We start from the raw sequence: 20,147 nt of genomic DNA on the forward strand, positions 1-20,147 counted from the left end.
TGGAGGTATCAGGGCAAAACAAGGAAAGTGCCCTTGGAGGAAACAAACAAAAATACACTAAAATTATGATCATTTATGAGCAGACTTAAAAAATTATTTTACAATAAAAACAACATTAAAACTAAATAGGTTGGGAATAAATGGTCAAATGAAACCACTTTTATTTGCATCTCCTTACAATATGGGCAGACATCACAGACCTAGAAACAGGAGAGATAAGCTAGGAACATGACTTAAAAGTGGCATTCTGTAAGAATTTGAATGACAACAAACTGTAGACCTAGACCAAAGTAGATACAATCAGACTAGCTAAAGTCTACATATGAGTTTACAGGTCATAAAACTTCACCTGCAACAATGCAGCTGCTTTGCAACTGTAGAAAACAACAACCAAATTGTACTTCAAAAAATCAGAAATAAAAAGGCTCAAATTATATGGAGTTTCAATTTGGATGAAAACAGAAATCGGGATATTCCATTGCTTTGACGAAGGAATCGCATTCTAAGCTCAGTATTACAGAGATATTCTAATACGCTGTCATCTCCATGGGATATTTAGTTTCTCAGTTTCGCCATGGAATTCCATAAGCCAAAGGCTTTACAAAGAAACTTGCAGTGTGAAGGCTGCAGCAGGTTCTCTGAGCCCTTTAAACACTCAGTAGAGCAGTGGACCCAAGTCTGTAAAACACAGGCACAGCTGCTTAGGCCATAGTGTGAGACTGATGTTCCCAATTAGCAAACTTAAGAGAGGTAAGAAAAAGGACTAGATTTTTGCCTCCAAAAGGACAGGCAGAGAGTGACTCAATAGGCGGAGGAGGCCGGTCTCCTACCAGATAAAGGAGGACACTGCTCCCCAGTATGGAGACATTCTGTGAAGTTGCTCTATCATCTCTTACTGAAATAAAAGACTGAGTCTGAAATTTCACATCAGAGTGGCTGTGTCCTAGATGGCAGAAGGCCCGATCTATTCACAGAGAGGAAAGAACAATAGCTTCTTCTAATAAATAGCACAAATTAGAAATACATGGAAGCAAGCCTCCCTAACTTGGGAAGAATTTTTCTTTCTGTAAGATGAAGAATAAGACGATTTTTCTTTCCAAGAATCCTGGAAAGAAAGAATCTTTTTTTGTAGAATCTAGTTCCTTAAGAACCAGTTTCAAAACCTAAATACAAAGATAAAACTCTAACATTTAGGAGTTTTCCTAAGATAACTAGGAATAAATGAGAGGAAATGATGTTTCAGATTTGTAAAGGGCAATTCCATGGAAAAAAATACATTACTAAGCCAGAAAAAAAAGGTGACCTATCAACAACTTTTATTGCAACTGCCAGATAGAAGAAATTACACATAAAATGTCTTCATCTTCAATATAAGAATGTGATTTGAAGAAAAATAGAAAAGAGATCAACTTCCCATTGCATTCTAAGATCACTCTCATTTTTTCTAATCAATGCAGTATTCCTCTAAAAAATACTTAACTGGAAATAGATCAACTGCAAGTGAATTCACAGGTATGACTATTCATTTGTTATGATTTTTTCCTAATATAACTTACATATTACAATACATCAGCAGAATAAAGATAGTACACAGTTACATCTTTGTCTAGCCCATGAAATAGTAGTTTACTTGCATTTTATTTTTGTGTTTTAGTGACCTCTGGTGGTTACATTTGAAACAAATTGCTGTTCACCGATTACCTGAAGAAGAACTTTAAAAACAAAGAAAAATTTAAAAAATGGGAAAACCGTTAATTCTTCAAAAAACAACAAATTAAAGGCTTTTGGTATACAGTATGTGAAAGTTTACGTTAGCCTGTAAAATGAGAATGAGGCTTCTTTTCTTTCCTAAAGTTTTTCTTCTTCTTCAGGACTTAATGTTACTACTATTTAACAAATTGTTTAAAGAACAACAACAACAACAAAAAGGTTAGGGGTGCAGATTCAACCTCAAAGATAGAGGAACTATCCTTAAATAAATATATATGTAGATAAAAGACAGCAGAGGGTAGAAATGAAGAGCCAGATTTTAACATGTAAGGGCCAGCAGTGGTGTCCTGCATGAGTCTCTATTAGGTTCTGTGGTACTTTAAAAGCACAAAAGAAATCACAAATAACTGGATGAGTGCATAATGGGGTAACAAAGAACTGCAAAGGGGCTGTGATTGAGTGATAAAAATTGGAAAGAAGACTTGGTGTACATAGCATGGTATACATAGGGGGCAAAAATAATTCCAGAATCGCATCTTCATAAGCTCTGAACTGACTTTTCACACTTGGGAACAAAATTTGGTGGCTATAGGAGATTGTTCTACAGAGACATCACCTCTGTCTAACAGGGGTCAAAAAAGCAAACAGTATTAGACGTTACTAAGAATGGAGGAGGAAACAAAATAAAGAAACAACTACCAATAGATAGATCACTCCTATATCTTTAGTCTGTAAGACCTAGATCACAGAAAGTCGTTTTAGATTATGTTGTTCTGACTAGCTACAGCTTGGTTTTGACATTTCCTAACTCACAGCAGCCACCAAGAAACTTCAGCTGGAGCATCAGTTGGCTCATATAAAAGGATAAATTACAGGATTATATTTTAATACAATATATAATGCTGGTTTAAAGGTTTGTTTTATGCTTTTTTTTTTTTTTTTTTTACAGTGTCACACAACATATAATAGCTGACAGTCCACAAGAAAGTTCAACAAACACACAGGTTCGTCTAGTTCCTTTAGGGGGAGCAGATGGGAACACAACTCTGTAGGTCAGAAATCCCTAAATGACTCCTTCCTACTTTTCCTATAAATGAACTATTAAGTTTTGTGTACTGCTTACAGTTATCTGATTTTAGATCACATATGCAAAAATAAATTTGAAGACATGAAAATATTTGAATACAATTTTTCTTCCTCATTCTAATTCTGTGTAAGCATCCTAAAATATTTTTAAAATTCAGAGATATTACTTTGGGAGAAAAAACTTGGAATGAATGTCATTACAGCAAGCACAGTAGATGCCTTTTGAACAGTATTATAACTCAGATTTGTTAATTTAAAAAATAAATCCTTATTCTCCCAATGAATGTATACAAAAATTAATTTTAATTCACATAAGAATGGGGCCAGAAAGTGATAATGAAAATTAATTTTCCTTTCTAGTCCTTCAGTTTATATGTCACTGGTCTCAGACTTAACTTGTCTTTTGAAGTATATGCATATTTCTAAAAATGCTAAATTCCATTTGTGAATTATTTTTATGTTCATATGGAAAAAAAACCAAAAAACTGGAAACATTTTGAACAAAATAATATTATAGCTCAATGCAAAACTACTTCAATCTATTGCTTTTACATACACAAAGCAGACTAGGATATGTATTTTCTGTGATGAAAACTGGGAAGCTAGGGAAACTATCGCTGAATATATTAGTGCTAAACACCTAAACAAACACCTAAAGCCGTCATATGGAAAAAAACCCAAAAAACTGGAAACATTTTGAACAAAATAATATTATAGCTCAATGCAAAACTACTTCAATCTATTGCTTTTACATACACAAAGCAGACTAGGATATGTATTTTCTGTGATGAAAACTGGGAAGCTAGGGAAACTATCGCTGAATATATTAGTGCTAAACACCTAAACAAACACCTAAAGCCAGAAGTTACATGCGCATCTCAAAATTACTTTTGAGTATTTTCACTGGAACTCTTAAAAGTTAAGCATCAGAAAAATCTGCCACATACAAAAGCACACTTAAATTGTGACCTGAAATTCAATTGACATGCAATTGTCGATACTGAAAGATTTTGACCAAACTTCAATGACTGTAACCATAAGAACTCTTGCCCCACTTTGTAACTTTATAAAACAAACGAAAAAACCTAGGTAATAACAACAACGTTTTGAGTTCAACTTTCACTACAGAATTGAAATGTTAAGCACCATCACAAGATAATCATAATCATTCTTAATATTCATTAAGAAGAAACCAGAGAAACCTAGAACAACAAAAAAATCCTTAGCTGCATTGCCAAAAAAAGTCAGCTATTAACCAATAACTACATGTTCCTACAAGTCAGATCTGCACAGTATGGAGGCATATTTGCTACGTGTGTTTAGCAGTTGTTTCTCACATTCAAACACCCATTCCATTCAAATCCTGACTTCACCTCATGAAGTAGAAATGACGACACATTCACACTTTACACAGATACTAAATAGCAGATTCTGTCAAGTTTACGCAATTTGTGTGCATGTGTTGCATGCAAAAAAGGACAGTAAGATCGCTTTGTCTAATCGGTCTTCAAGTCAACTACTGAGCATGCAAAATGAAAAAGGGATTGAGGGATTGAAAGAATTTTTCTTCTCCAAAGAAAATGACTTGCCCTTCATTACATACATTCTTCAAGAACTGTGAGGAATCTCAAACTAGTCCCATCTCAATTACTTTTTGGAAAAAAGAATTTCTAAGAATCTTTTGTACTATTCTTATACTAATTGTAATAATTATATTTCAGAATAACCAAATATGTCAACACTTTCTTCTTGTTACACACACATGCACAAGAAGTATGACACCGACTACTTAATTTTCTGAAAAGGAGAGAAAAAGGCTAGAGTTTTATCATTGGTGAGTAGTTCTGCCACAGATTAGTAAAGATCAGAACCACAACTACATAGAATAAACTCAGAAGTTTATACATTTAATTAATTGAATTAATTATATTCCCATTTATACATATGAGAAAAAATAAAGCAGCGTTCAAAAAAAAAAAAAAAGCTCTGAAAGTTTCTGACATAAATAGTAAAAGCATTAACAAAACTCCACCACCCTCCCAAAAAAAACCCACAAAAAAGAAAAGTTACCTCAGAAACAGGTACATTTTCTCCAAGTTCAGATGTATGGAATGCCAGTAAACCAATCACTCGAGCAACTTTGGCACGTCTGCATATCAAATAAATTTTTTGTAGGTGCAGAAAAACTATGTCAAAAATATCACAAAAACAATTACATCTTGTTTATATTTTACACAGATTGCTAAGGGCAGGAAATATTTGAAGTGTTATTTATAGCTCAGATTTTCTTCTTATTTCTATTTTCTTTGTATCATCAAATTATTTCAGTATTTCAGCTCAATTTAGCAATAAATTCATGCATAAAGACATTTCTTTCCTTTAGCACTGAAGAATGAAGATTCTTTAGTTTGTTATAGTCTTACTAATCAGTCATGCTCATGTTCAGTTTTCTTACAACACAGAAAACTCCCATAGATCATTTCAAACTTTTCATTATAGCTGACAAACAGAAATTAAATCTGTATCAGCAAATCAGTTTTAAATGTTTCATCAAAGAAAAAACTGGAATAATAAAATCAAAAAACAGCAGATTTATGAAACAAACAGCAGAGGGCACTATCACATCGAAATATTTCTGACAGGCAATTAAAAAAAAAGCTATCATTGTTATTTTACTACTGTTATGGTATGGGTTGGTTTATTAGGTGATTTTAAGTAACACTATTTGATACACTAAATTAGATAACTCCTAGATAAAATTTTTGAGATCTTCTATAATCTTTAGTCCTGTGAAATAGCAATATATTAATTCAGTATTGAAAAAATTCAATGTTTTATACACCATCATACTGCCAGTCAGGTACCACAACAGTCTGACAGGCTAAAACACTCCTCAAACACTTTGTTAAAGAATATCTTTAATAAAATTCAGTGATAATTCCGTATTTGAAAAAATTTATTTAAAATAATTCTTACTTACATATCCCAGTTGGCGGCTGCACGCAGCTGCTGTATCAATATAGGAAACTATAGTTTAAAGAAGATAAATAAACATTAGTGATTTTCAGTCATCTACTATGTCCCAATGATAAACAAAAAAATCAGAATATCAGGAATTTAATAAAAATGTATTTGGATAACATTTGCAGAAAGTATTATCATAGCAAATACTGTAGATATTGTCCAAACATTAATTAAAAAAAAAAAAAAAATGCTGTAATTAATAAAAAACCCAAGTACTTAATAAATGAAATTTATTTTGTGAGAATGGACAAAAATAGTTGGCAAATACTAGAATACTGAATGAACTGTTAACACACATAATCAGCCACTTAGGAACCAAACTGCGTAATTACTAACTCATTTCTAAAATGTTCTGTTAATTGGCAATTCAGTTATCGGATTATTGTCCCCCCAGAATTCTCCAATAATAATGGAATACACCTTCCAGCAATTCTGTTTCCTGTTTTCACAAGAATTCTGTGGCATGAGACCTACCATTGCTTCCAACCTGAATGTTCTTCATTGCATTTTTCTGGCAGTGCAATTTTGCCTTTAATATCTCTATATCCAACGATGGCATGTGTCAGAATATGACTTGGTTGCATTAGTAGAAATGTAGGAGAACAAGGTAGTTTACTTTTTATTAAATAAACTGAAAAGTGCACACCTCAGGACAGCCTCTGTCATGCTTTTACATAATGGGAAAAATAAGTCTATTTCTCTTCTGCACATGCAGTACTCTGAGAAATGTGTTAAACCACTACAGAGGATACTAGTAAAATTGTTTGTCTGGTAGAAAATGGTTCTTGAAAGGTGAAACCACCATTTAGGTATACACTAAAACAGACTCTTCAGAGAGCATGCTCACTCTTTGAAGCAATACTTAATTAAAGTTTTACTGTATGTTCTTTAGAAAGTTTTTCTTGCTATTCTTTATGGACATATGGCCAAATAAAATTGATTTAATAATTCAAGCATGAACTTCTTTCAGTCTTCTCTGTCACTTAATGATTTACAAAGACTAACATTTCATCATACATTATTTCGCACTCTCCATCAAGGTTAGTTTTTACCCCAACCCTTTTACTAATAAAACAGATCTATATGTAAACGTATCTGAAATCTAAGAGAAAGAATTAGTTTCCCTCAGTTCTTTTAAAAAAAACGGAGTTGGAATTTAGTCATTTTTTCATTATTTTGTATTTAATTTGCTATATTATTTTTGTCAGTACACCAATGATTTCTTGAAATACAACTAAAAGCAGCTGATTTTTGCTACAATGGCAAGTTACGTAAACCATGTTGATTCCTTCAAAGCTTTATTATTTACCAGCTGAGAGCTAATCAGCCTGCTTGCAACTTCCTTGTGGACAGCCACAGTACACAGATAGTAGAGTAAGTTCAGTTTAGAACGTGCTGCTCCTGCATTCTTCTCAGTGGAATCAAGCAGTGAACATACTCGTTGCAAGAAGTCATTCCAGTCCATGTCTTTCATAGATGATAACTTCTCAGCTAACCATAAGAAGCAAAGAAGTAGTTAAAGATAATGGATCTTTGATGTTGCTTTAACACAAAAAGTAACATCAACATGAATAAATAAGTTCCAAAGTTTGAATCTAATTATAATTTTAGTACTTAAAATATTAAACAAACACGTTATAATTCATGTCTGAAGATTACAGAAATCAAAAAAGTAGTAAGAAGAGAAACAAAGCATAAAAATGTAGCCATAAAAGCCTCAAAACATTTTTGAAAGTGCAACCCTGCTAAGTCCTTGGACTTCATTTAAGTAAATATTTATTGGCATTATATTTAGGAAAGGTAGTAGTTGTCCTTAATCATTACTAATTCTTAATAAGAAAGTGCAGTTTCATTAGAGTAAATTCGAGGCAAAAACTAATGAAAGTCAGCAAAATCTCCTCAGAATCAATAAATTGAAAGCGTGGATAGTTATTCATATAGGTAGGTATCCATCTAGCTAAGCCTTAGTAGTATCAGAACATAGATGACTTAAGGAGGAACACAAAGAAGTCAAGTCACTAGGACAATTAACACAGATCCTGTGGTTCAATTCACTGACCACTGTACATGAATAGAGAATTTTCAAAGACTTCCTTATCAGTCTCAATGAATAACTTCACTCTAGCAGCCATACCTTCCTTCAGTTTTGGTTAGTTATTTAATAATAGCCTATCTGCCGTCCTGATATGCTCCAGTACAGAATAAAGGCATGTCTTCTCTCTTTTACTCCAATTTTACATTTAAGTAACAACACCTACTAATGAAGGCAATTATAATTTACATTAGTAAAGGTGAAGAGTTGTAGATTTCAGGTATTTATCTTAATTTTTCCATACTGTCTTTAATCATTATTGACAAGCTGCATCAAATTCAGTATCTTCAACAGAAAGTTGTCCAGAAAAAAGCTACAACCCTGAAAGTATTACAACCACAAAAAACACTGTCCCATATTAAATAAATACAGGCAACATTAACGTATAACATAACATTAAACATATCAGAACATCAGCGTGATAATTTAGCTACTTAAATGCAATATGACATAAAATAGCACCCCCTTAGGCACTTATATTTGATCATTTTTGCCTAGGACATTAGCCAAATTAAAAATATTTTCTGTTACTACAATCTTGATAGGGAGACTGGGGCATGTTGCATTCCTTTCCAATTATAAAATTTCTTCAACAAATTAACTCTCCAAAATACATACTTTATAGAAAGAAGAAAGGAAATTTTATGTCTAGGAAGAAGTGCTATGTGAATTCTAGAAGGACTACATATCTGGCTGACATTCCTCTTCAAGCACAGTAAAGTGTAATAATACTTCCTTAAATAGACTAGAGGAAATTTTCCAGGGGAAGAAACATTATGCTCATGACAATGAGCAGCATTTTGTTTTCAGAAATAACAGCAGTCTTTCTAGACATTAAAAACAACAACAAAAAAACAAATCCCAAACAACTCCACACTATCTTTTGGGACATGATTCCCATAACATTTCATGATTAAAGGTTGGACTGGCAAGGCTGCCTAGTATTATGGCTCATCAGCACTGCACATTTTAAGATCCTGTTTTCATTTGCTTGTCTACCTTGTCAAATTTTAATCTATTTGGTTGAATATTTCAGTTTTATCTCGGTTGTTTACAAAAAGTAACACAGGGAAAAAATACGCTGTTTTTCCACACTAAAACAGTGTCGACTGTCTTATTTTAAAAGCTTTTGAGCATGGGCTTGTAACTGAAGAAGGCAGAAGAGAAAGGAAGGGTATATAACTGTTAGCACTTGAAAAGTCTACTCAAAATTGGTCTAGCTAAAAATATCACATATGCAACTTCAGTTTCACAAAAGTTACAAGTTCTCCAACTGTGACAGCTCATCATCTACAAAGGAAGGGTATAGGTCTTGTAATAGCAAATTGCACCATCATATGCAGAACTTCAGCAAATCCATACCCGAGTATGTTGGTATATGTAAAGTTTTCAAATCAAATCTAAGTGGCACTTGCTTCATTATCTGGAAAAATAAACAAACACATTACAACTAGTTTTAACATATTTCTGGAAATCTCTAAGTAGTTGAACATGAAAATACAAAGATGCAAAAATTGTACAGGATGGGTGTACAAACCACTGCTCATTACTGAGGCATTTTCCACTGTTTTCTAGTATGTATTTCTTCCAAGCAGATATTTGAGATTTAACTCTATGTTTTTAATAAATTAAATTGTTAGTATTTCCATTTAAGTGATTTTTTTTTTTTTAATGGGAATACAAAATGATAGGATTTTTTTCAGTTTACATTTTTATCTTGCTGGTATGCGGAAAAATACTTGCATTTGGGTTTCAAGAGCTACAGAAAGGAACGATGCGGCTGAGAGCTCATGAACTGTTTTAGCAATTCATTGCTATACAGTAAATACATACATATACACTAGATCATTCTAGCATATAAAAAATAATACTATCACCAACTAATCGTTCGTAAGGTATGGGTTTTTTTCCCCCCACAACACATCATTTTCTGGATGACTGCTCAGTGACTGAGCATTTGCGTGCGATTTTCAGTAATTAAAGCATACAAAAAAGATAACTGTATACTGGAATTTAGCCTTTGACAGATGAAGCCTAGATGTAATTACACAGTTATTTTCTAAAAAAGGTCTTCAATTCCACAATCTACAGAACACAGGGAAATTTTACAATATAAGCTGACATTTCAGCTTTTAAAATTCTGCTAGCATCTAGTAAATCCCTTTCCAGGAGATTAAATTGCAAGCTCTTCAGCTTTACCAGGTGTCAGTATCATCCTTTAGTCTGAAGATAGCCAAGTATGCAATGACTCTGATTACATGTCCCTGGAATTTAGTGGGCTATTTTGCATTAGTTCTGAGTATGGCATTGCATGGTAAGGGGATTAGTCTCCATGTGCACATTAGTATGTACACTTCCCCCTAATCTTATCTCTTACACTTGTAGTAAGAAGAGAAGCAGTGAAGGGCTAAGGCTTTGTGTCGGACTCCTGAGACAGAACAGAGGTGGCATTCAAATGCATCATTACCTTTGAAATACTCCACTGGCAACAATGTCCCCCACCCCAAACATACTAAAACTGTATTACTGGGTAGTTACTTTATCTAGCTGTATTCTTAATTTTTGAGAGTGTTAGGAATTCCATTAAAACAAACAAAAAAATTGTTATACTAAAGTAATACAGCAACTGAAAGCTGCAAGACACTCTGAATGAGCTAGATGTTCACTTCCAATGAAAAATGTTGCATTCCCTGCATCTGCCACATACTGACTGAGTAAAGTTGCTAAAACGACTTCATTTTTTTGCCTATCACTCCTTCTACCAATACTACACATGTGCCCATACATGCACATTACATTGTCATTGCAGTGCAGAGCTCTGATTCTTTTTTGGTCTTCCCTTTGCTGTCAAACAAGTGTCAGTTTCTGCTCAAGAGACTCATCACACACTGTTATCACATTAGAATACATATGACAGAAATTGGATGGACATTTCTTGTAACTTCAGGTCTTCTTTTCCAGAGCAAATAAGTTCATATTTACTAGAAACATTACCACATCTAAAGTTTAGTTATTCTGCAAAGGTATAACCCCTAATCTAGAAGGCTTCATAGATGGCCTTGTTCCAAGTATAGCAAAACACACTCAGTTTTGTACCCATTTAAGTAATAGATATCAAAGCAAGTTATCAGAAAACAAATCTACAAAAGCACTGAATACAGCATTTAGTAGTTTCTATTTCTTGTAAGACATTATTTAATATTAGTATTCAAACCCAAAATAACTCAGGTCTCCAAACTAGCAACACAATAGGATTATAAAAGACTGCCAAAAAATTGGATGAGAGCTTGCCAGATGACTGGGTGGAACTTCTTTAAAATGAGAATTATAAAATACAGGAAAGGAGTTTCACCCTGATTAAAGATTTATCTGCAAAAATAGCCTCACCCACAATTTCCTGAATCTTACATTTTATTTTGCTATACCTTTGGATTGTCAATGATTGGTGTTATGATAAGATCAGATTCAGTGTAAATAAGCTCTTTCAATGTTGACTCCATATCCTGCTGACTTGAGCACATATTTTTAGCCTAGAACAAAAACAAATTTTTTTAAAAAACTGTTTTGCACAAAAAAAGAAAGTTTATGTTTATTCCCAAAATATTTCACTTCAACATTATACCACACAGTTTGGCCATGTAAACAACATATTCTACATTATTTTTTATTATGTATTAGCAGATAGGGCCAACTAAAAATTATGATAAAGAAACATGTTGGAAGAAAAAGTACCGGGTCCAAAAAGCTTGCAACCTAAGTTTAAAAAAGTAGACTGAGAAGAAAGAAGATAGCCTTATCCCTTTTATACACTGAAAAAAAAAGGAGACTAAGCATCTTGCTCTTACATCTGAAGTTCTGCAAATATTATTTTTTAAACAACTTGCACACTATAAGAACGGCTTTCCTGTTATAATTATGGAAGGTTGGAGAAGAAAGTTGGCTTTGCCACAGACTCCAGGCTAAAATTTTAACCATAAAGATACCATCATACCTTAATATTATTTTTCTACTCACCTTTTTCAAGCATGAATCTCTTTGTGGAGAATTTTGGATTGGAGCAGTAGTAGCATCACTTACTTCTACTGCAGTGCTAGTTCTAGGAGTGGGACGAGAACTTAAACAAGAAAGAAAAAAAGGAAAAAAAACCAAAGAGTACAGATTAAGTTTCACTGCAAACTACTTTTTTTGTTGTTGTTTTGAAACTTTCATGCCATACAGTAAACTTTCAAAGCTGACAAACGCAAATGATGCTATGCCTGCTCCATCAACTGAACATGAACTTCCTGTCTTTAAATATATCCTGACAAGGTTAGGATTTGTTTGCCAGTTAGAAATGGGAACGACTGGGTGGTTTCTTTTTTTTTTTTTTTGTTTAATGAATGTAATTTGATTATTTTCTCACCCATAGTGAGTTCGCCAAACTGGATGCTGAAACATGATTATCTTAATTCTTAATAACAAACAACATACGAAGAGAATTAACTTGACAAAAAAATTGCAATTTATTTCACGTTATTCTCTTCTGACTACCAACTCTTCGTGAGGTAATGGGAGTTAAAAACTGCCTGATTCTCGTGTATGAATGTGAACTGGATTTACTTTTCAGTTTTGCTTTTTAAAAAAAAATCTCATTTGCTAATTAGAAAACGAAGAAAGAAGAGACCAGAACACTGCAAATTTTCAATTTTCATAAAGCTGCTAGTGAACTTATTTTTTGTAGTATACATTAATTTAAATCAAAGTCTTTAAAATCAACTTTAGAATTATTAAAACTGGCAGGCCAGGAAAATAATTTAATCAACAACTTCAAAGGAATGTGTTTTCTTGATTAGCAGAAAGTAACATACACATTTAGCTGCAAATCAGTATTATTTATTAGGAAAAAAGCAACTAAATTTAAAATGTAAACACCAAACAAAATTAAAGATACTCATAAAAATCAATGATCAAATGACTAACATAGTTGTTCTCATTCTTATCCTTATTTTATTAAAAAGGCATCTTTTATCTATTTTCAACAGAAATGAATTTAAAAGGTGCAATGAAGGAGTGCCAAAATATTCTCTACTAGCTAGATAAAACTACATAAAATGTCCTAATTCCTATGGTAGAAAAATATATCAGGATCTGCTTGGAAGTTCAAGCAGTCTTATTTCCTAAACCAAAAAAAAGTATGATTTCTAGCTAGGAGGCTTAATAAACTATTCTTGGTTCCCACATGCTTCAAAACATGTAGATTTTTTAAATACATTTTTTCCAAATCTAATTTGCTTTCATATGTGTTTGAGAGACAGAAAATGTTTCCTACTTTTCCAGTTCTCAGCTGGTTTCTCAGTTTAAAACAAGACAAGTGATCATTAAATTGAGCTGGTTGAAATTAATAAGCTCTCTTCCCTTTGCACATATAGAAGAAGCTACTGCTGCAAAAGCTGATTAACCACTTTAGCAGCTAAGTAAATTCTGGTGCCAAGTGCCAGGTCGGCAGCTTCCTTCCAATTTAATGTTTTAAAACTTTAGCAGGTAACACATGTTGCTTTGAGAAATTAAATCATTCAAGCAAAGAGAATTTCAGAAAAGCATAAATTACATCTGTATTATATTTCAAATTTTATATTAAAATAAATGTACTTATCATAAATAAAATACATTGTTCTTAAAAATACATTTTTTTTCTACTCTTATTCCTGACATAATTTGGATTACATGTTGTTATACCAAGTGTTTGTAATGCCATTGCAGCCTTTCTTCTCAGCAGATTCCTAAAGCAAATAGCAAATGCCATTTTAAATTACTAATAGCATGGTTTTAGCTGTGATGGTAGAAGGTGTAAGTAAGATGAGAAGTAATACTTTATTAAAACCAACTGAAGTAATTGGAAAAGTAGACACACTATCATGGACAATAGCACTATTTCAGGTTATGCAAGAAGCTTGAAAGGGTATTTGATTTTAAACTGGAATATTTCTGCTTGATGAGGACAAGAATAAAATCTATTTTACTAGATAATCTTCTTGGCTTGAAAGCTAGTACAAAGTTTCAGAATCAGGCCTCAACTAAAATAAATCACTGTTAAACCAATCACTATTTTTTATTTAAGATTGTTACCAATAGCTTGTGATGAAAAGCTGCAGGCACAATTTGTTAGTGGATTATAAGCTGAATGCTTATTCTTGTGTATTTAAAGTAAGCATATTCAAAGCATATTCTCATATATATGAAGTAAGAAGGGAAGAAAGTTCTAAATAAATTCTTCTGTTTAGACAGACAGCTTAGAAACCAAAAGCCTACTTCCAAAAACCAGTGTAATAAAGCCATAAAAGTTTTGCTTTAACTGCACACACAGCTTTAGCAGCATTTCAAAGATGTCTTAATATTAATTAAACTAGTGATAGAAAATTCAAAAGGAGACACACTAACAAAATGTTACAAACAGAACAATAAAACGTCTGAAGAGACAGAGGGAAAAAAAAAAAAAATATGAAGGGTTTCAAGGGTTTTCTAATTGTTCTTCAGGTTTCCATACCTGAGAAGAAATATCGATTCATTTGATTCACCATCAACTGCACTTTTTGGGCACAACTCAGTCCGAGTTTGTACTGAAAAGAGAACATGAACTTGCATTCAGAAGTTAAAAATAAATAAAACATAGGTAATAAAGCATGTTAGTAAGACTGACAAAATTCACAGGACACAAAACAATTCAAAATAACGTAATGAATAATATTACCTATTTTGAAAGAATTGCTTGGTAGCTTATTATTTGCTTTTGAGGATGACAGATTATCTAGATTTTTATGAGTATCCACTGGCTCTTTGGCACTCCAAGACACAGATGACTCTGTGTCTTCACTGCTGTTTAATAAAAGATATTAATTACACAGATTAAAAAAAAAAAAAGAGGCATCATATCCAATATTTGTTGCAATTATTAGCATACGATTTAGCATCATTCTCTAGATCAGCATACTGTTGTAACATGTGCTACACATACTTTTTATATTAGTAATGGCAATGATGAAAAATAAGTTTACAGCAAATGACTTGGAGAGTATTAAAAATTCTCTAGCTCCCTTAGTAGAACTTGCATGAAAGAAACTAGAAAAGCTAAATGATTACCCCATAATACCAGAGCTATAAAGAAATATTAAAACCTTTAGAGACCATTCAATCTTCACAGGAAAAAGTCACAACAAACATACTTCTAATAAGGAAGTCTGTAGCCTAGATTTAGATCAATAAAAACTACCTTTTTTTTTCTTAATGATTTACATGTCACACTTAATTGCAAGTTTATGGATTTTGGTTGTTTGGGTTTTTTTAATATACCCCTCTATTATTAACATGGAACCGGGTCATACAACCTTCCTGAAGGGTCTCCAGGATATCAAATACTAATCAAACCCACATTGTGAAGAAAATAGATACATGAGCCTCACAGTTGGAAAAGAAAAAGTACTGAGCTTCTTTTGCATGTCAAGCCCATGTCCTACGTTTGTCATATTTGTCAATTAGTGCATAACTCAGTGGATATTTCAGAGGAGATTAAGATTCTTCTGATTCTCTGAGAATTCCTCAAAGATGAGCACTGTGGTGGAGGCTGACATAAGTCTTGTTAAAACCTTGAATAAATTCTTACTTTGTGGTACAAACTTTAAATCTTGATTTCTTATCTGCCTTGGTGGTGAAAGCAGTAATAAAATTAAAAGACAAAGAGCTGTATCTCAAACTAGAACAAATGTTAATAACAAAAATACTGCAGCACTGGTATCAGAAATAGGTATTAAACAACACAAGAAAGAATTTTAAAATAGACAGAACATTAAAACATACAGCATTCTAAAAGAAAGCTATTTTTACATTAGTTCCCTAGATTGGAACCTAAAGTATCTTTCAAATATTTAGAACAAAAGAACATAAAAATCAACACTAAATATCCTAATTCAAGATTGAAAACAAAAACCAGCAAGGTAACAGAAGTTTTGAAGAAGCCTAACTTTTTAATACATGGAACCTATTATTCACAAAAGGTTTGGGTTTTTCTGCATATACAACAGTGTAGAGTATTACAAATGTACAAAAAACCCCCATTAGATTAATGCTTTATGTCATAAGCAAAGAATATGGGTCAGCCGCATTTGCAAGGATATAAGGCTGAACCACAAATTTAAGATGCTGTACTGATAGGCTTTGTGATGTGTTAAACCTAATACATAAAAACAAACAAAAAAATCTCAGTAGAGATAAAATTGACCCATATTTATAAGATTCTACAAAAGCTATCAAAAAAAAAGTCAAATTACTGTGCATCATTGTTATATAAACAAATAAATAAAAATGAGAGCAATTAGTTCAGAAGTAATTTTAACACATTCTATAGGCAGGAGGAAGGAGTCTGTTGAAAGCGAACAGACAGCATAACACACTAATATGATAATTCCTAAGCATCCAAAACTGTTCACTGAATGGTGTAAAACTCCTTTCATCAATTAGTTAACAACATGAAAATCCTAAGCAAAATTCAAAAGTGCGAAAATTTACAGAAAACCATAATAAAAATATATAAATACTTGTTCGCTTAGATTCACTATACAAGAAGTCTTCCTTGAACATTTGATACCTTGAGCTTGTGCCCTGGCTGTCTGCAGAATCACCACCACAATAGCTAAGGGATCCTTTCCAGAACGGATGCTGCAATAGGTCTGTCCAATTCAGCCTTTTGAAAAGCAACAAACACACTGAAAAAGCAGTGACAAAGTACAGCTCCACAGAGAGATACCAGACTAGGTTTTGAACCCAGTGACACTACAGAGCAATTAATCCTTTTGTTCACTTTTATTTGGTCAACAAATAAGTTTTCTTACAGGACAAACTTTTTGCCTCAAATCAGAATGGATAATTCACAGAGGTATGAGACTAAGAATGAAGGAAACTGCATAGCCAATCCCAACATTTAAATTATCTGAGCTACCCTGTAACTGATAATCTTATGTTATTTAAAAATATAACTATATCAGCTATAAATCAAAGCCTTGTAAAATAGATTGCTCTGGAAAAGCAAAGCCATCCAATTTTAAAACTGCCCATCATTTCTGTTAAAGTTATCTATTTAGCACCAGCTACAAAAATACAAAGATATACTTAATCAAAACATTAATTCTGTGTATCTTCATATAAGAAAAAGCACAATTTGTTCTTCTATGAGATATTAAATTATTTTTGCATTCTTTGTGCTCTACAAATTACTATACACACAGTATCATAGCAATTATTTTTTCCAGAGGTGAAAAAAGACAATGTAAACAATTGTCATGGGTTAGACAGCTTACCTTTTTTGAGGGTCCTTTTGAAGCAAGCCATCAAGCAAACTAGTGAACTCAGCAGAAGGTTTGTAAAAAGCAGAACCTGTCAATAGAAGCACTTGAGAAGATAAGTATTGGGCAGCAAAAACAACCATCACACAATGTAGATCAAATCATTATCTACAGATCATGCTAAAAAAAGTTTTATTTAATAGTAATTTCATCTGAAAAAAATCTGAATGTATGAAGAATCCTCTTTGCATTTCAAAGGATCCTCAAAAAAAAAAACCCACAACAAAAAAACCAAACCAAAACAAATAAAACAAAAACCCCCAACAAACCAAACAAACCACCGATGCTTAGTCTCCACCAAACTAATTAAAACTGTTCATGTGCTAAAAAAGCACCCTCCAATTATCATATAGCTATTAGCAAGAAATAAAGTGGAATTGCAATCTGCTTAAATTGAAATTGTATTTCCCCCAACCATGATAAGTTTAAGAGAACCATTGTTGTACCCTATTACACAAAAAAGGCTTCCAAAATTCTTATTTAGCTGAGAAAGACTCTATTTCTGAGAGCTCAGAACTATGAAATGCACTTTATCCGCTCCGAAAACAAAAATCTCTCTTAGAATTGAAACAAGTAACAACAGTTTTAATTCTACAGATCACCACTACATTACTATGGACTGAAAAGAGCCACTAACATTTAAGTGCCTCCATGAATACCACTGATGCACAGAATGACCGAGATCAAAAATTCCATCCCAGAAGGTAGATTTACTTTTAATTCTTAACACTAAATGATATGCCTGTCTGTCAAAAGGTAAATCAGCATTCATCATTAACAGGGAAAAAGTTCTTATCAAAGGAAGGCAATGCTAACATTCACTTCAGACAGCTAACTGATGCCTGCAATCAGCCTCGGAAGAAATACTGCAAAACAAAACTTCAACTTTGTAAGTATTACTCTGATTTGATTCATCAAACAATAACAGAATGTTACCCTCTGGTCTAGGTGGCAATGGATCTTCATATAAAATCTTTTCAACTAATTCAGAAAAGCTGTCTGAGAAGAATGGTGGTCTTCCTACAAACAAACAGAAGTGTATTTCACAGATTAGACAAACTTCAAAATGGCTAACAGGTGCAATGATATATGATGAGCTCATTTTCCTAAGGAAACATCCAAAGAAATAAACACCCTCAGCCTGACTTCTATTTATCAAGTTCTCTTGTCAATTTAAATACAAAACCTTGGATTAAATTCTTCTGCCATGAACAGCAAAAGAGACCAAGGACAGAAGAGGCACAAAAGATGGCGTGATGGAGGTCACCATGATAGCCCTGTATGAATCAGCAATGAGACAACAACAGGAGAAGGTCTAGGCAGAAATATCAATATCTATGTAACTATGTTGATTCAACAGAACAGTGTATTGTTTAAGACTTCAGAAGGTTGCACTATAATTCTCCTTTGTGATGAAATTTTCCTTCCAGCTGCAGCCAATGCTAAACAGGTACTTTATCTGCAGGAAACCCAATGATTCTAGTTTTATACTAGTGAAACAATTTTCTCTTTCAAAGGTCAAACTAATGCACCCAGAGTTTAATACTGAGGAGATTAAAAACATTATACTGTCAGAATTCAAGGATTGCTCTAATTTTAAATCCTACTATTTAAGCAACAGGTTGGTTAGTATCATAATATTTAGATCACAGTCAAAAGGACAACTTAATAGTATTACTTCACTTGATTATGTGATAAACTCCTTTTTTTTTTTTTTTAAGTACAGTTAGTATATTCTTCAAGAAATCTTTAAAACCTGTCTTAAGTTTTTTGCTATGTCTTAACTTCACTAGAAAGTTAACAAGAATTTACTCTGGGACCACGACTTATTTTTCCTTTATCACAGATATTAGGTACACAAACTTACAACCTGAGAACATTTCATAAAGTAAGCATCCCAAGGACCACAGATCACTGGCTTTGGAGAAGTCTTCTCCCTTTAGTGCTTCTGGAGCTGAGTATAACGGAGAGCCTACAAAATACAGTATGTATAATGCACTTAGATTATTCATTCAGCATTTATCCTGTTCAATACTTCAAACTTTGTCTCCACACTTCAGTGAGTTAGGAATTCTCTTCACTTAGTACAAGACAACTGAGATACCAAATGTAAGTAGTTTCAAAGGAACTTCTCTCATATACTTTTACTGAATTATGTAGGATTATACATATTATTTTGTTGTTTATTTCACTTCTATTAACCAAGCTGGCTTGTGCTACACTTTTCTAAAACAGTGATTAGTGCAAAGTATGGTTTGATATACCCTGACAGCTTCCAGAGCCAAGCAAATTGAGTGGAATGGTGAACCAACATAATTCTCATGTGAGTAACAGAAATAATTACGTTATATCAGGTTGGTTTGTTTGTTTTGTGTTTTGTTTTGTTTTTTTAAAAAAAAAAGCTATCCCAAGACATAAACCTTCATGAAATTAGAAAACTCTGTTACAAAAACAAGGTAGCTAGCCAACTGGATCACTGATCTAAAATAGTTATAGCTATTTTCACACTAAAACACTATGAAAACATCACATATCAAATTATAGCAGCTTATTCACAAACCCCTTTTGTGTTGATATGGAAAAGGAAATATACAGTTCCTATTTCTATAGTAGTGCCCACTTAAACACTAACTCGGTTCTCAAAAATCTCTAAAAAATTACACAAACTCAGCAAAACCGTCAATACCATAGTCCTTTAAAAAACTTATTTTGGATTCTTTTGTTCTTGGGTTTTAATTTTTTAAGTGACAAAAGGTCATTAACCACACACATCTGAACAGCTGTTCTGAAAGGCAACAGGAAAGAGATTAGATTTGTATTTCTTCCTGAATAAAGATCTGGTCTCGGTCTTAGTATTTCCAGTA

General features: G+C 32.9%; 1 protein-coding gene across 1 annotated transcript in view; it reads right to left on the reverse strand.

The window, feature by feature from the left end:
• Positions 1 to 4,866: 4,866 nt before the first annotated feature.
• The window catches only part of ULK4 (unc-51 like kinase 4), a gene marked incomplete at its 3' end in the record, with an annotated part of 23,193 nt that continues 7,912 nt past the window's right edge, over positions 4,867 to 20,147 (reverse strand). Inside the window, exons 6-17 of the mRNA XM_009574175.1 lie at positions 19,154 to 19,255; positions 18,220 to 18,303; positions 17,239 to 17,314; positions 16,530 to 16,625; positions 14,640 to 14,764; positions 14,436 to 14,508; positions 11,927 to 12,026; positions 11,338 to 11,442; positions 9,275 to 9,335; positions 7,130 to 7,311; positions 5,777 to 5,823; positions 4,867 to 4,945 (exon numbers count right to left, since the gene is read on the reverse strand). Of these exons, the coding sequence (XP_009572470.1) occupies positions 4,867 to 4,945; positions 5,777 to 5,823; positions 7,130 to 7,311; positions 9,275 to 9,335; positions 11,338 to 11,442; positions 11,927 to 12,026; positions 14,436 to 14,508; positions 14,640 to 14,764; positions 16,530 to 16,625; positions 17,239 to 17,314; positions 18,220 to 18,303; positions 19,154 to 19,255 (1,130 nt within the window). The remainder of the gene's footprint in view (positions 4,946 to 5,776; positions 5,824 to 7,129; positions 7,312 to 9,274; positions 9,336 to 11,337; positions 11,443 to 11,926; positions 12,027 to 14,435; positions 14,509 to 14,639; positions 14,765 to 16,529; positions 16,626 to 17,238; positions 17,315 to 18,219; positions 18,304 to 19,153; positions 19,256 to 20,147) is intronic.

Source organism: Fulmarus glacialis, unplaced genomic scaffold (genome assembly GCF_000690835.1).
Source record: "Fulmarus glacialis isolate BGI_N327 unplaced genomic scaffold, ASM69083v1 scaffold5663, whole genome shotgun sequence".
NCBI lineage: Eukaryota > Metazoa > Chordata > Aves > Procellariiformes > Procellariidae > Fulmarus > Fulmarus glacialis.